The 13,884-nt window shown below is 46.9% G+C and overlaps 1 protein-coding gene across 1 annotated transcript in view; it reads right to left on the bottom strand.

Annotated features, from left to right (window-relative positions):
- LOC135828487 (signal peptide, CUB and EGF-like domain-containing protein 3) overlaps positions 1-13,884 on the bottom strand; it is a 126,738-nt gene that overhangs the window by 4,182 nt on the left and 108,672 nt on the right. Inside the window, exons 11-13 of the mRNA XM_065340931.1 lie at positions 13,380-13,661; positions 6,766-7,056; positions 5,417-5,575 (exon numbers count right to left, since the gene is read on the bottom strand). Coding sequence (XP_065197003.1) covers positions 5,417-5,575; positions 6,766-7,056; positions 13,380-13,661 — 732 coding nt within the window. The remainder of the gene's footprint in view (positions 1-5,416; positions 5,576-6,765; positions 7,057-13,379; positions 13,662-13,884) is intronic.

Genomic DNA, 13,884 nt, shown 5'->3' with positions numbered 1-13,884 from the left:
AGTCGAATGGTCTTGGTCCGAGAAAGCTGAGACGCTCCCTTCCTACTTGAATCCCAATCGAACTCGCGCACTTCCACCGAAACTGGGTGACTGCGCCCTACTAGATGGGGATTTGTATGCAAAATGTCACTAAAAGCGCCATTTCGTTCTTATAAAAGAACGGACGACCACGATTGGCCCATATGTTTTAGTCTTTTGGATGCTGAGTCGACTGGTTTTGGTCCGAAAAGGCTGCGATGCAGCGTTCCTCCTTTATTCCCAATCGAACATGGTTGAACAAGTGGTCACGTGCTCCTGGGTGCCCAAATCACCTGGTCACCACGCCAGCAGGCGACAACTTTCACACCAATGTTCAACTCGAGTTCAACTCGAGTGACAGGACTGCACCCAAAAAAGGTCAAACAGGCTAGTAAGTTGTACCCTGCAGGCACGGTGACCAGGTGACTGGTGTGCGCAGGAGCACGTGACCGCTTGTTCAACCATGCTCGATTGGGAATAAAGGAGGAACCCTGCATCGCAGCCTTTTCGGACCAAAACCAGTCGACTCAGCGTCCAAAAGACTACAACATATGGGCCAATCGCGGTCATCCGTGCTTTTATAAGAACGAAACGGCGCTTTTAGTGACATTTTGCATACAAATCCCCATCTCGTAGGGCGCAGTCACCCAGTTTTGGTAGAAGCGCGCGAGTTCGATTGGGATTCAAGTAGGAAGGGAGCGTCTCAGCTTTCTCGGACCAAGACCATTTGACTCAGCACCCCGAAGACTACAACTGGTGAAATTTTAATTTTTGCCTTAAACCCCTTTAAGAATGGCATTGCGCAAGTCTGGGGAATAGATGACTTGCACAAAGATCCGAGCCGCGAGTGAGACGGGGCAAGTGCACCCTGTGCACCCAGGCTACAGCGCGGGCACTCTAGACCGTCTGTACTGTAGTGTACTTTTTTTGTCAGCATGAATTAACGGTGCACGGCATGTACAGGTACATGATCAGTACCGTCACTGTCTTCAGCAGCTCATGAGTCATGCATGTGCACTTGTAGGGTTAGTGGAAGTACATGACCGTATATTACATGTATGTGAAGTGAAGCCAGGCGTCCAAACCAACCCAAAATACTCTTGCCTTATTCTTCGGCGAAATAGTTATAAAAAAATTGTCTTACTAAACAACAGTGAGCATAGAAGCAACCTCGATGCACCCAATAATATGGCATCCGGGAACAGCAAGTGTTGCATGAGGATCCCAAGAACACGTCAAGTTCCATGCTACCCGCTGCCATCAAAAGAACGAAGGATAACTGTGCTAGCCTAGTTCATATTCAATGTAACGCTAACGGTACGGGATATAGGAGCCTGTTGGGAAGGCGTGGGTGAGCTGTAAAATCTTGTACGGTTCGCACAGCACAACATACATGCAGCAGTTATTGCGACGGTTAACGTCGATGGACGAGAGTCATAAAGCACAGTCAATGGGGTTGACGTTTCTGGGCTTCCTTTCCGAAAGGAAAGTTTTATTTCTTCTCAAATAAAGCAGAATCATGCTGATTACAGTCTGTTATGAAGACAAGAAAACAGCCATGGACATTGTGCCATACTAAAGGAACGACAGGTAAAAGATAAAGCACTTCATCTGAAAACTCAAGGACTATTCATAAATACAGCAAATGATAATCCTAGCCTGGTAATGTCCAACTCCGTCATGTGAGCCATTCGGTGAGTTTTCATGGGAAGCATAATGTTCGAAATGCTGAAATTTGAACAGGTGCATTTGTGTTCGTCGCCACACAATGCCATCGCCAGTTCACATTCGAAATGTAGCCATTTTTATGCTTCTGTCCCTGTACACGGCATGGAAGGCTGAACAGATTCAACTCTTCCATCGCTTCCTGATCTGTACAGTAGTGCGGTTGCGTTCCCGTTCCTGACACATCCGTCTCCGCTGAACCAGCATCATGAGCACTCCAATGGTTCCCGCCGCTCCTTCCGTATCGTCCCAGCGCGCACCGTCAAAATGTGAATTACTGTAGACAACGGAGCCAGTGTATGATGAAGGCGAATGCACTGTTTGATGATGCGCCAACAAATCCTTTCACCGTTGTATGCAATTTGTAAGAAGAGTAGTGGCTCAACTGTAGGTCCAACGCAGAAGGTACCTCACAGCGCAGTTCTGTTACGTCCACAATAATGAACATACTCAGCAGACTGTGATGGGTATCAGACACACTCTAGCATTATTTGTTCCACATTCTCCCAGGAGGAGATAACATGTAGTTCAATCATGTCTTCAGTACATGGGGTACCGTTGCCTCGTTGCAACTAAACAGGTATGCAAGTTACTTTCCCATGAAACCTAGCCGGAGCCGCATCGTCGTCATTACCAGCTAATCATGGAGAGGTATAATGTGACTTTCCACCACTCCCTGATTCAATCATAGTTTGCGAGCCTGCGCCAAACTGCTTTCTCACTAGAGCCAGGCATTGGATACATATGGCTTCAGTAAGGTTTACAATGCTATGTCTCTGGGCTAAGTCCAAGTCTAGATTCAGCTGCTCAGAGTCAGGGCTGATGAAATGTTCATATCGGAACAAGTGAGACTTCAACAGTAGCTAGTACACATCAGGCCTGAGGACTTCTCAGCGTTTCTCCAGCACACTTGTTCTCTCCTTCAACTCAGATACTACTTGAAGTACTACCAAAGGCCATCTGGCTCTCACACTCAGTCCTTCCACCCTTCATTTTCGTGGTTTGGGCTTCCACTCGTGACTCGGCAGGTTCCTGGCCCGGCTCTCCGCGGTTTGTCCTCAGGAGAGGGTCGCTCTGGAGCCAGTGCAGCCGAATCAAAGGGAATCGAGTTCTTTCTGAGTCAGACGTCCACAAACTTTCGTTGTGCTTGACTTCGCTTCCACTGCGGGAAAGTAGTCACACTTCAGGGCCACGACGTGCTTGTTGCAGCCTACACCAATGATACTAAAATAATGTTCCCTCATTTTTCTGCCTCCCAGCCGGCCGGTTCGGAAAGGAACGTATGGAATGGGAGCCTCAGTTCCATCTCTCGTCTGCTAGTGCATTCAGGAGCGCAGCAGCGCTTCGGCATGACGATACAAGCCGAATCAAAACAACTCTACTCTCTAGCCAAAAAAACTAGCTCAGTGTTCGTCAGGCAAAAAGCGAAACTTCGAAAGTCACGAACTCAAAAGGTGGGGGAAGTCAGAGTCAGAAGGTCCACTTGCCCCGTCTCGAACCCAGACAATCTTTGTGCAAGTCATCTATTGTATTAGGCTCATTTTGATATACATATCATATAATGGGATCCATATATGGTCGCACGGTGCAAACCTCTAACTAAAGACCACCTGCTACTAAAGACCACTTTTGCTGGCACCAAGGGGTGGTCGGCAGTCACAGGTTTTAGTGTACGATTCTGACATGTCGTTAGTTACACACTGCATGATTGGCCTGCTACAGTTCCCGACAGGTTAGTGCCGTATAGCCGCATCCGGAATGACCTCACTATTGAGCATGGTTGTTTGTTGTGGGGTTCCCGCGTCATTATTCCAGTTCAGTTTAGACGCCACTTATTACAGGAACTGCATTCTTCACATGCCGTTGTGTCTCGAATGAAGAGTGTGGCGCGAAGCATTTTCGGGTGGCCAGGCTCAGATGCCGATATCAAACGATTAGCCGCCGATTGCAGTCTTTGTCAGGAAAGATCAAATCTGCCCCGCAAGGATTCTGTCCACCATTGGGCATACCCCAATGCTGCTTTTGTGCGTGTGCATCTTGATTTTGCTGAGTTCGAATCGCAACGGTTTGTGGTCTGTCATAGTTGATGCATTCTCTAAGTGGATTGACGTATACGAGCGAGTTTGGTTCGTCCGCTACGACTACTAAAACAGTGAACTGTTTGCTACGGTTCATCAGTACATTTGGGATTCTTAGAGTGCTAGTATGTGATAACGGTCCACAATTTGCCTCTGGTGAGTTTGCTGCTTTCTGTGCCCAGAATGGTATTAAGCATCATCGAACACCGCCCTCTCATCCCGCCAGCAATGGACAGTGTGAGTGGATGGTACAGGAACTAAAGAAGGCTTTACGAGCAAGACCTCACCATGTGTCTGTGTGTGTGCAAGTGTCTCGATTTCTTTTCGATTACAGAAACACGCCGTACTGCGCTACTAAGCAGAGTCCCCCGAGGATTCTATTGAAGAAAGCCCCGACCACGCGTTTGGCACTGCTGCAACCAAGTTTCGCCACGGCTATGCAGCAGGCTCAGGATCGCGACAGTACTGCGCCTCGTGAGTTCGCCGTGAATGCACCAGTGTCGAAGTGGGTAGAAGGTCTGATTTGTAAACGGTTTAGTATGATGACCTATTCTGTGATGGTAGGAGGAGTCGTCCGAAAAGAGCACATCGATCATTTAAAGTCAAGAACAGCCGAGTCTGCTAGTTTGTCGGCCGAGTCCGATGCCATTCCAACAGTGTCTGCGCCGAGTGTTACACCGACAGTCGCTACAACAACTCCGACTCCTGAGTTACCAGTTTCACCGCCGGCTCAGTCGTCTACTTTCATGGATACAGCAGCTACTGCTACGTCTAGTACGCCTACTACTGCTACGCCTAGTATGTCTACTACTGCTGCTACTCCTGTTAATATGTCTGATGTGTCAATGCCTGTTTCGTCAACTCCAGTGTTTATCAGCGCTTGTAATTTGGCTATATTCAAGACGATCATCTGTGGCGTCGAGGGATGATGGCCCGCGTCTTCTGGGATGCTGGCGTCGCTAAGTGGTGCTGCCCCAAGAATCTTTCTGAGGTGAGGTAATGTTGTCTTGATGGAGTTTTGTTCGTAGCTTGTTCTTGTACGCTGTGCCGTGGCTCGTTTCTAGACCCATAAATCGTGCCAATAGTGGGCCGAAATTGAGGGGTATGGCAATTTCATGGTTCCCTTCAAAAGATTTTGCGCGGTCTTTGGAATGTCGATCTACACCCCAAAGCAAACCTACTTGAAAAATTTGAGCAAAATCTGAGAGATCGACGCGCAAATGTTCTGGTTTTCTCAGATATGCTCTCTAAAATTAATAACTTGGTGCAAAAAAAGGAAATTTAACTAATGATGCCCCAAAGCGCTAAATTCAAAATAAACTCATGCAAGTAGAGCACTGCACAAGTACGAGCCAGGTTCCAATTCCAAGAGCACTTCCTTGTGTGCTTGAACTCATACAACGTGATAATGTCTACACCAGATGTACAGGTGCAGACCAGTACCACTAGACTGCAATACTCCATCTTCAGTGTACACAGGCGCCATGACAAAGCATAATAACAGTGTCCTCGAGTCAAGTCCTCTTCAAATTCCGTACTCTTTCATATTCTTCACACGATTAATGGCACCCCAGATAAAACCATGATGGACTCACTTGCTTTGCTGGATGTCGACGATGAGAAAAGAGCTTCTCCACGCCAAGTTGGCAGACACACAAATGATCCATCGGTGTCAATGCACTGTGATGTGTCCGTACAGGGATTCCCAGCAGAGGTTTGACACTCGTTGATATTTTCACAAACGTGATCTTCCCCTAGGAGGACAGCATAATCATTGACAGTAACGAATTTTAGTGGCGGTGTTGAGGAAGAAAGTTAGAAGAAACTGCCCCTTGTCTACAGTTATTGTCAGTGCAGCTGCATATCCTTGCAGCTGTTAGTTGCTCATGCTAAACAGTCCTTTTCCAAGGCACTCTCAACAGACAGTTTTGTAGTTTGATGAGTTTACCGATTATAGGAAGGAGTAATAATTATGACAGGAGTAAACATAGAACAAAGCATACGAATGCCAAGCACCACTGGAGCAGGCTCTCTTTCTGTAGCTGATGAGTGATTCCGAATAATCACTACGGCAAAGAAACGAGAAGTTTGGAATAGTGAGTACAGTACTTCAAAGCACTGTAGTACCTTCCTACAAGTACAGTTTGTCAGTGTACAGTGTTGCCGCATCAGTACACCTCATACACACTCATATTTCACTTCCTATTCTATCGACATGCATCTACATCTCCTTTTCTATCTACATAATAATAATAATATATGTTCAGTCTTGATGTTCTCATCTACGAAATTTGGTAGTCGACAATGCCTAGTTTATTCCCCAGATTATATACGTCTGGTTTATGTTTTGTTCCAGCTCTGGAATTCAAGTCAAAACTGGTGGTTGTGGATTGGCTCAGACCATGAAGTGTTTCCCAGTTTTTTTGGGTATTTTGAAGTACCGTGTGATGTTGAAACATATTTTGGAATATGTGGAATCTATAAAAAAATAGAAATAAACATCTAGTATGATCTACACCAATCACATTGATACGCATGTAAATAGTAGATACAATTATGTCTGCAGAACTCGATGGATCCAAGCTAGCCCTCGGCGGATACTGCTCGAACAATTGGCAGGTTCTGCTCGAAAAGCAGTGAAATTGGCAGAACCATACAAAAATCAAAGCACATACTTCCTTGAATTCGGCTCCATTTCTTTACCAAAATACCAAACATGCATGAAACACTCCAGAAAATGGACCAAATGTTGCCAATTGTTCTGACAGCATTATCCGCCACAGGCTACTCCAAGCCATCCCAAGGCATATTCATTGTGTCGTGTTGAGTTCTGTTGAAAGCTATAATTATTATGCACCTGCTTTATAAAAGTTATACTTAAAGAAGGACAGCCGTCAACAGCAGTGACAATAGTGATCTCAATAGTTATGCGATGGTATCCTACCTTGAAGGGAAAATCCCGCCTTGCAAACGCATCGATAGCTTCCTTCAGTATCATTGCAGTGCTCGTTTAAACCGCACATCACACTTCCACCATGGCATTCGTTGACATTTTCACACAAGACGGACGTGGATGGTGAGTAGCTCTCAGTTTGAGTTCGCATGTCCTGGTAACCCGCTTGACATAGGCAATAGTAAGATCCAACCAAGTTGCGACACGCTGAGTTACGCGGGCACAGTTCAGTGCTGCTGCTTGAGCTACATTCATCCGAGTCATTGCACCGGGCAAGCCGATCTGAGAAAAGGGATGAACACGATTCCCAGCAGGATAATTATAATACGTGCTTGGGGTGTAAATCGTATAAACGGCGGCAAAGGGACAATACTAATTGGGAAAGCACATGTAATGTAGATCTTCAATGTGTATGCCTAAAACCGAACACAATGCTTCAAAGTACATTTGTGGGTTTCCGCTTCCGTGGTGATGACGGTAATCTATTTCTGCAGAATTTGTTCCTTTCAATTCCTTCAAGCAAATAAATTCAACTCATAATAGTTTTTACAACGGTTAAGTAACTGCACTCCATAGTCATACCCAAGACAATCCATACGTTGAATTCGAAGTCAGAGGTATGGTCTAGCGACCCAATAGTCACAAAATGATTTTTGGGCATCTATTATCAACATGCGTTTAGGCTAGCGTCCAGCACTGCAGCTCAAGATAGACCTCAACCTGTCTGCAAACACACAATGTGTCCGAGTGCTGGAGTTGTATTTCTTCCTCTGCGTCATTGAAAATTTTGCTTCGCACATCGCAATGTTTGTGACTTGCTTGTCTTGGTTGGTCTGCCTGAATCACTGTGTTCTATGTTTGGACATTGCTACGACCCTTCCTACACATTATCTATATCCATATAAAAACCGCTCTGTGAGCGGTTCTGAAAAACCTTTACTGGTACTGCCCCGTCGTAAAAGTAAGAAATTAGAACTGGCTCATTGTCCCCCCAAATTCGAACTGATCCACCTAAATCGCGAATGACGGGACCCGAACGCACCAGTAGCACGAGGTCGCGAGGACACAGGACAGCAATTATCATAGGGTAACACCACCTACCGCTAGTGCAGTACATGGCCTATACTCCGGACCAACGTCCCCATCTGCATCCACAGGTAGGAACCTCGTGCTACTGGTGTGTTCGGGTCCCGTCATTCGCTATTTAGGTGGATCAGTTCGAATTTGGGGGGACAATGGGCCAGTTCTAATTTCTTACTTTTACGACGGGTCAGTACCAGTAAAGGTTTTTCAGAACCGCTCACAGAGCGGTTTTTATATGGATAATTTCAGTTCTTTTTCCGTTCCCTCCCCACCCCAACCCCGAAGGTAAACATGATGACCACGCGTGCGATGTACTGTAAGTAGCCATGGGACTACAGTAACACGCTGATACATACCAGCCCTCCCCGCCTCGCTACCCCGCACACAGATACACAAACATGCGTATGCACACGGCACAAACACGTGGCCACGCACATGCACACGACACAAACAGGAAATTCTTCATATATAATGCCATGCAAAGCAGTGGCCACCGTACTTGAGGAAGTCAGTTGTGAAACAAAAATAATTCAACTACAGCGCGTAGACAAGCTGACAGCCAAAGCACAACATAGCAAACATGACATTTGCCCAAGGATTGCAGTTTGCAGACCACGCCATGGAAGCAGCGAATATAGAATGTAATATCATACAAAGTGACAAGCAAGGAAATGGCCATCATACACCAGAAACTTGCAGAAAGTCACACATCCAACAGATAGAGAAGTGAACAGCAATCTGATACAGCCCACACAGGACAAAGCTGACCTGATACTCGTCCCAGGATCGCAAGTGGCAAATCCTTTTCAATGCATAACATGCAGGTGTACGTTAGACGCATGGACAACATCTGACCGTGTCGCCAGCATACAATGTCATCACATGTTTACCCCACAAGTTACACACATGCACAGTAGAAGCACAATGAAAGCAATGGAAAAGTACAATGTGGTTGCTGAAGCATCTTCACACTTCAAATTCAGACTTCAATGTGGTCATCACGGGATGGTATACCTGCAAGATACAAGTGATGAAGAAAGAAAGCAGAAGGTCGTGAGGTAGGCTATGAGTAGCCCTTTCCCAAAGATGCCATAGTTTTTCGCAACTTATTCTTTTCGCAACCGTGCCAAAACAAGTGCTAGTTGCTGAAATCGCATCCATATTTTCAGAAAAAAGCTCAAAAGTTGCCAATATCGCAACTCAAAATTGGAGAGTTCTTGTGCAAAACCTACAAAACAAGGAGCAGAAATAGATGAAATGCAGCGATGCTGCGACAGCAAACTCGTACACCCCTTCCTGCTGTGAACCACCACTTTACACATTGCCAGTAGCCTGTTGCATGTATCCTACATGTACCGTAAAATCCCGCCAGAGCGCCCCGTCTCTCCTATCCGCCCCTCCCTGACTTCTTGTCAGGGACGTGATTTCTCGTATCTCGGTCGCAGTCTGTGATGCCGTACTGTACTGCAGACGCGTGCTCAACCCCGTTGGAAGTGTACGCAACAGTGCCCACCCTCTTGACCAGGGATCGCACAAACCCTGAGTTTTGACGGGTCTGTACGACTCGTGGCTCTTGACCTTTGGTCGGTGTACGAGATGCACGAACAGTTTTCGTAGGGTGAGTACTTTTTCATGTAGCACTGAATGCGGCAAGTTGGACTCGCCCATCCGCCCCTCCCCACCTGAAGCGTCGAGGAGGTAGGGGCGCTCTGGCAGGATTTTACCGTACATGTACATCATTACAGTGCACGTAAAAGGGAATGCACATAAATATCATAACTACCGTTGATCTACTGTTTCTCAGAAATGAGCCTGAAGGCAGGCAAGAAATGAGCGAGCACGAGTATGTATTTGTCCAACAATGCAACATGTAGTCGGTGACTTGACCTTTTGACCCCATGCCATGGGTCAATTGCGCCAAGGTTGCGGAGAAGTTGCGAAATAGTTCCTGAAAATGAAGAAAGTTGCGAAAGTTGCGATTTCTTCCTAAACAACGAAAAGTTCCGAAAAAAGTGGCCAGCATCTTTGGGAAAGGGCTAGCTATGAGACACCACAAACGGGTCACCTACATTTATGTTCAGGGCTAGTGCACTCACATGCAGAATTGTCATAATCGAGCATTTCCCAAACTGAGAAGTGCAATGAAATCCACTTGCATGCACAGGAGCAATTTTGCAATATTATGATGCGCAATTCGACACGATCTGCGATGCTGCGTGCGATGTGCCCTGCTGTCATGATGGTGACAGTCACCACGGTATGTTTTGTTAACGTCGCCCGTGCACTCTTCTGTCAAGTCCAAAGTGCTCACATACTTGGCAATGTCTTTGCAGTGATTAACTTTTATCCTAGTTATGTCACGGGTAACTTTAATGAAGTACCCGCAGGCCGTGTTGATCCGCACATCGTCCACTCTCTCATGTACTTGGCCTGCTTTGTCTGTGTGTCCATTTCATGTGCGATCCACAAAATCGACTAGACAGTGGGTGCAATACGCTCTCTATCTGAAGACGTGAACCATTTTAATATTTTGGAAAAGTTGTACGTACATCTGAAACGTAATGAAGTACAGGAATAGAGAGAGTGACTACAATACGCTCTCGACCTGATATAGTGATAACGTGTTAGAAGGTAACAGGTCTACAGTCCCACCGTACCCTTCCGACACGGCTGTAGACCATTAAATTTTTTTGAGAAATTATGCGTACACCTTAAACGTAATGAAGTACAGGAATAGAGAGAGTGACTACAATACGCTCTCGACCTGATAACGTGAGTACAAGACACTCTCCACCTGATAACGTGTTAGTAGAAGGTAACTGGCAACATATCAATGGGTTGCCTTACCGTGGTCTAGAGGAGACGTCTTCGCAGCAATATTTTCCCTCCTGCGCATTCAGTCGCCGACGCGACAGCGTTTACTGGGCCGTTCCAGTTGCGGAAGACATTCGATTCATCGAGCCAATTCAGCAACAGGGCCGTGGACACACAGGAGGCAGAGGAGAGACATTGTTAGTGGACAAGAAATATGCAGTGGCAAGTGGCGAGTGCCGCATGGATGTCAAGTTGTCATGCACAATTCAGCTATTACTTACGGTCCAGCTAGTCCTGCCATTGCTCGCTCGTCCTGGTTCCTCCTCGTTCGTCTTCCTGCACGTCTGCACTTCTCCTTCCCCACCGTTGGCTTTGCGGTACGGGGGTGCCGGAAGGAATTCCCACCATGTATCCATGTACATGAAGTCCCACCATGACTCTCCATGTACATGTCCACGGCCACGTCAGCAGTTTGTATAGTACCGGAAAGAGTTCCCACGATCTCTCCAAAGGCCTAGAGCGGACGTCTTTGCAGCAATTCTTTCCGCCCTGCGCATTCAGTCCGCCGACGATGTCTCCAAAGGCCTAGAGGGGACGTCTTTGCAGCAATTCTTTTCACCCTGCACATTCACTCCGCCGACACGACAGCGTTTACGGGGCCGTTCCAGGTGCAAAAGGTCCACGTCAGCAGTTCTCAACTATTTCGCGTATGGGATAGTCGCCGCGACAGCGTTTAAAGGGGAAGTTAAGGGAAAAATTAAAATTTCACCAGCTGTAGTCTTCGGGGTGCTGAGTCGAATGGTCTTGGTCCGAGGAAGCTGAGACGCTCCCTTCCTACTTGAATCCCAATCGAACTCGCGCACTTCCACCGAAACTGGGTGACTGCGCCCTACAAGATGGGGATTTGTATGCAAAATGTCACTAAAAGCGCCGTTTCGTTCTTATAAAAGCACGGATGACTGCGATTGGCCCATATGTTGTAGTCCTTTGGACGCTGAGTCGACTGGTTTTGGTCCGAAAAGGCTGCGATGCAGCGTTCCTCCTTTATTCCCAATCGAACATGGTTGAAGAAGCGGTCACGTGCTCCTGGGTGCCCAAATCACCCGGTCACCACGCCAGTAGGCGACAACTTTCACACCAAGGTTCAACTCAAGTTCAACTCGAGTGACAGGACTGCACCCAAAAAAGGTCAAACAGGCTAGTAAGTTGTACCCTGCAGGCACGGTGACCAGGTGACTGGTGTACGCAGGAGCACGTGACCGCTTGTTCAACCATGTTCGATTGGGAATAAAGGAGGAACGCTGCATCGCAGCCTTTTCGGACCAAAACCAGTCGACTCAGCGTCCAAAAGACTACAACATATGGGCCAATCGCGGTCATCCGTGCTTTTATAAGAACGAAATGGCGCTTTTAGTGACATTTTGCATACAAATCCCCATCTCGTAGGGCGCAGTCACCCAGTTTCGGTGGAAGTGCGCGAGTTCGATTGGGATTCAAGCAGGAAGGGAGCGTCTCAGCTTCCTCGGACCAAGACCATTCGACTCAGCACCCCGAAGACTACAACTGGTGAAATTTTAATTTTTGCCTTAACTTCCCCTTTAATGGGTCGTTCCAGGTGCAAAAGGCATATCCATCAATGGCACTTTGCAGTACAGGGTACGGAAAGGGGCCTCCTCGCTCGACTTCGTCGACTTCTGCAGTTCTCCTTCCCGTCAGGGGTACCGAAAGGGGCCTCCTCGCAGTTGTCCTTGCCGTCAGGTCCACTTCATGCAGTTCTCAACTATTTCGCCTACAGGATAGTCGTCTTTGTCGTACGCGACATCGGCGTTTACCGAGTGTCATTGGCACAAAGCAGACCGTTGACGGGGTCACGTGTCAAAAAAGTATCAACAACGTGTCGACTAAGTGTCGACCACGTGTATAGCGGTACACTCAGCGGTACACTAATTCTCGTGCCATTCTCGTGTCACAAAACTGGAACATCGAGTACCAGTATGGAAAGGCTTCAGACAGGAAGCCCTTCCAATTTGCTACGAAAGCCGTGGTGGTCTCGGAGCTCTCGCCCGCACCAAGCAAATTCAGCGCGCTCCGCACTATTTCAGTCCCAAGGCGTATCTTTTTCTGGAGTTCGTGCCGGTCCACATCGTTTGAGTGGACATTTGTCAAGACTACAAGCTCCGGTAGAGGAATCCTGGTATCTTTCCTGAATCTTTAAATGCTGACGTTGAAGATGGCAAGAATAAAGAGTTCTCAAATTTCTAAAAAACACGGCGTGAGGCGCATGTTGCTGCAAAGGTAGCAGATCTGAAAACAACAACAAAATCAGAGAAGCGCTTGTCGAGGAGAGAAGTTGCGGAACGGCTTGCTACCTGGAGGCATGGATTGCTTGAAAACGAAGTTTCATGACCTGAATTTGCACGCCCTTCTTGTTCAGCGTCTTGTTGAGTACTGAAGGGTGTGCCTCAAATTCTGATGGAGACGTCGACCTCAGCCGCAAGTGCAGCAAATCAATAGGCCAGAAATCCAAGCTTAGTTCGTCGACAAAGCTCTGCTTCAAGTTTTAGCTGATTTCTTCGCCTCGAGTGGACAAAATAGATTTGAAAAAAATCGCTCTGGGAAGCAGCCATTTTAATGGCGCGGAGGAAGTAGCATTCTCCTCAAACCAGCATGTTGAGAGTCGATACTGTCTGCAAACACCACCAACCTACCTTGCCAGCGGAATCCCGTTTTGCACAGACATTGATATGATCCCACGGTATCATTGCATTGCATATCAGCAGAGCACGTAGCCTGGCCATTACAGCATTCATCAATGTTTTCACAACGAGGAGATGTTGGCGATGTGGGTTGTAGGATATCCTGGAAGCCAGCATCACACCTACACTCATACGACCCGATTGTATTTAAGCAAGTTGAGTTCTGTGGACATGTGACAGCACTGCTACTGGTTAAGTTACATTCATTGTTGTCCACGCATAGTCCTCTTGTTTCTGGTAAGGAATGAAATAAAGTACATGACATTATTGGTAAGCAGATGAGCAAGGTGCTTCTGCTTTTGTGAAAAACTCTGATCTTGAAACTTTTCAAATTTCTCATGCTCCTTCTTCAATAAAAGTTAGTCTTCTTACAAAAAAATCACACTGCATAAACGACCAGGTAATTCGTGCTTGATTCCATTATCTGCAGCGGCGGATATGAAGTGATTTTCACTGA

Source organism: Sycon ciliatum, chromosome 12 (genome assembly GCF_964019385.1).
Source record: "Sycon ciliatum chromosome 12, ocSycCili1.1, whole genome shotgun sequence".
Classification (NCBI taxonomy): Eukaryota; Metazoa; Porifera; class Calcarea; order Leucosolenida; family Sycettidae; genus Sycon; species Sycon ciliatum.
Note: the sequence above shows the minus strand (reverse complement) of the source record. Positions and strands in the feature narration are given on the sequence as shown.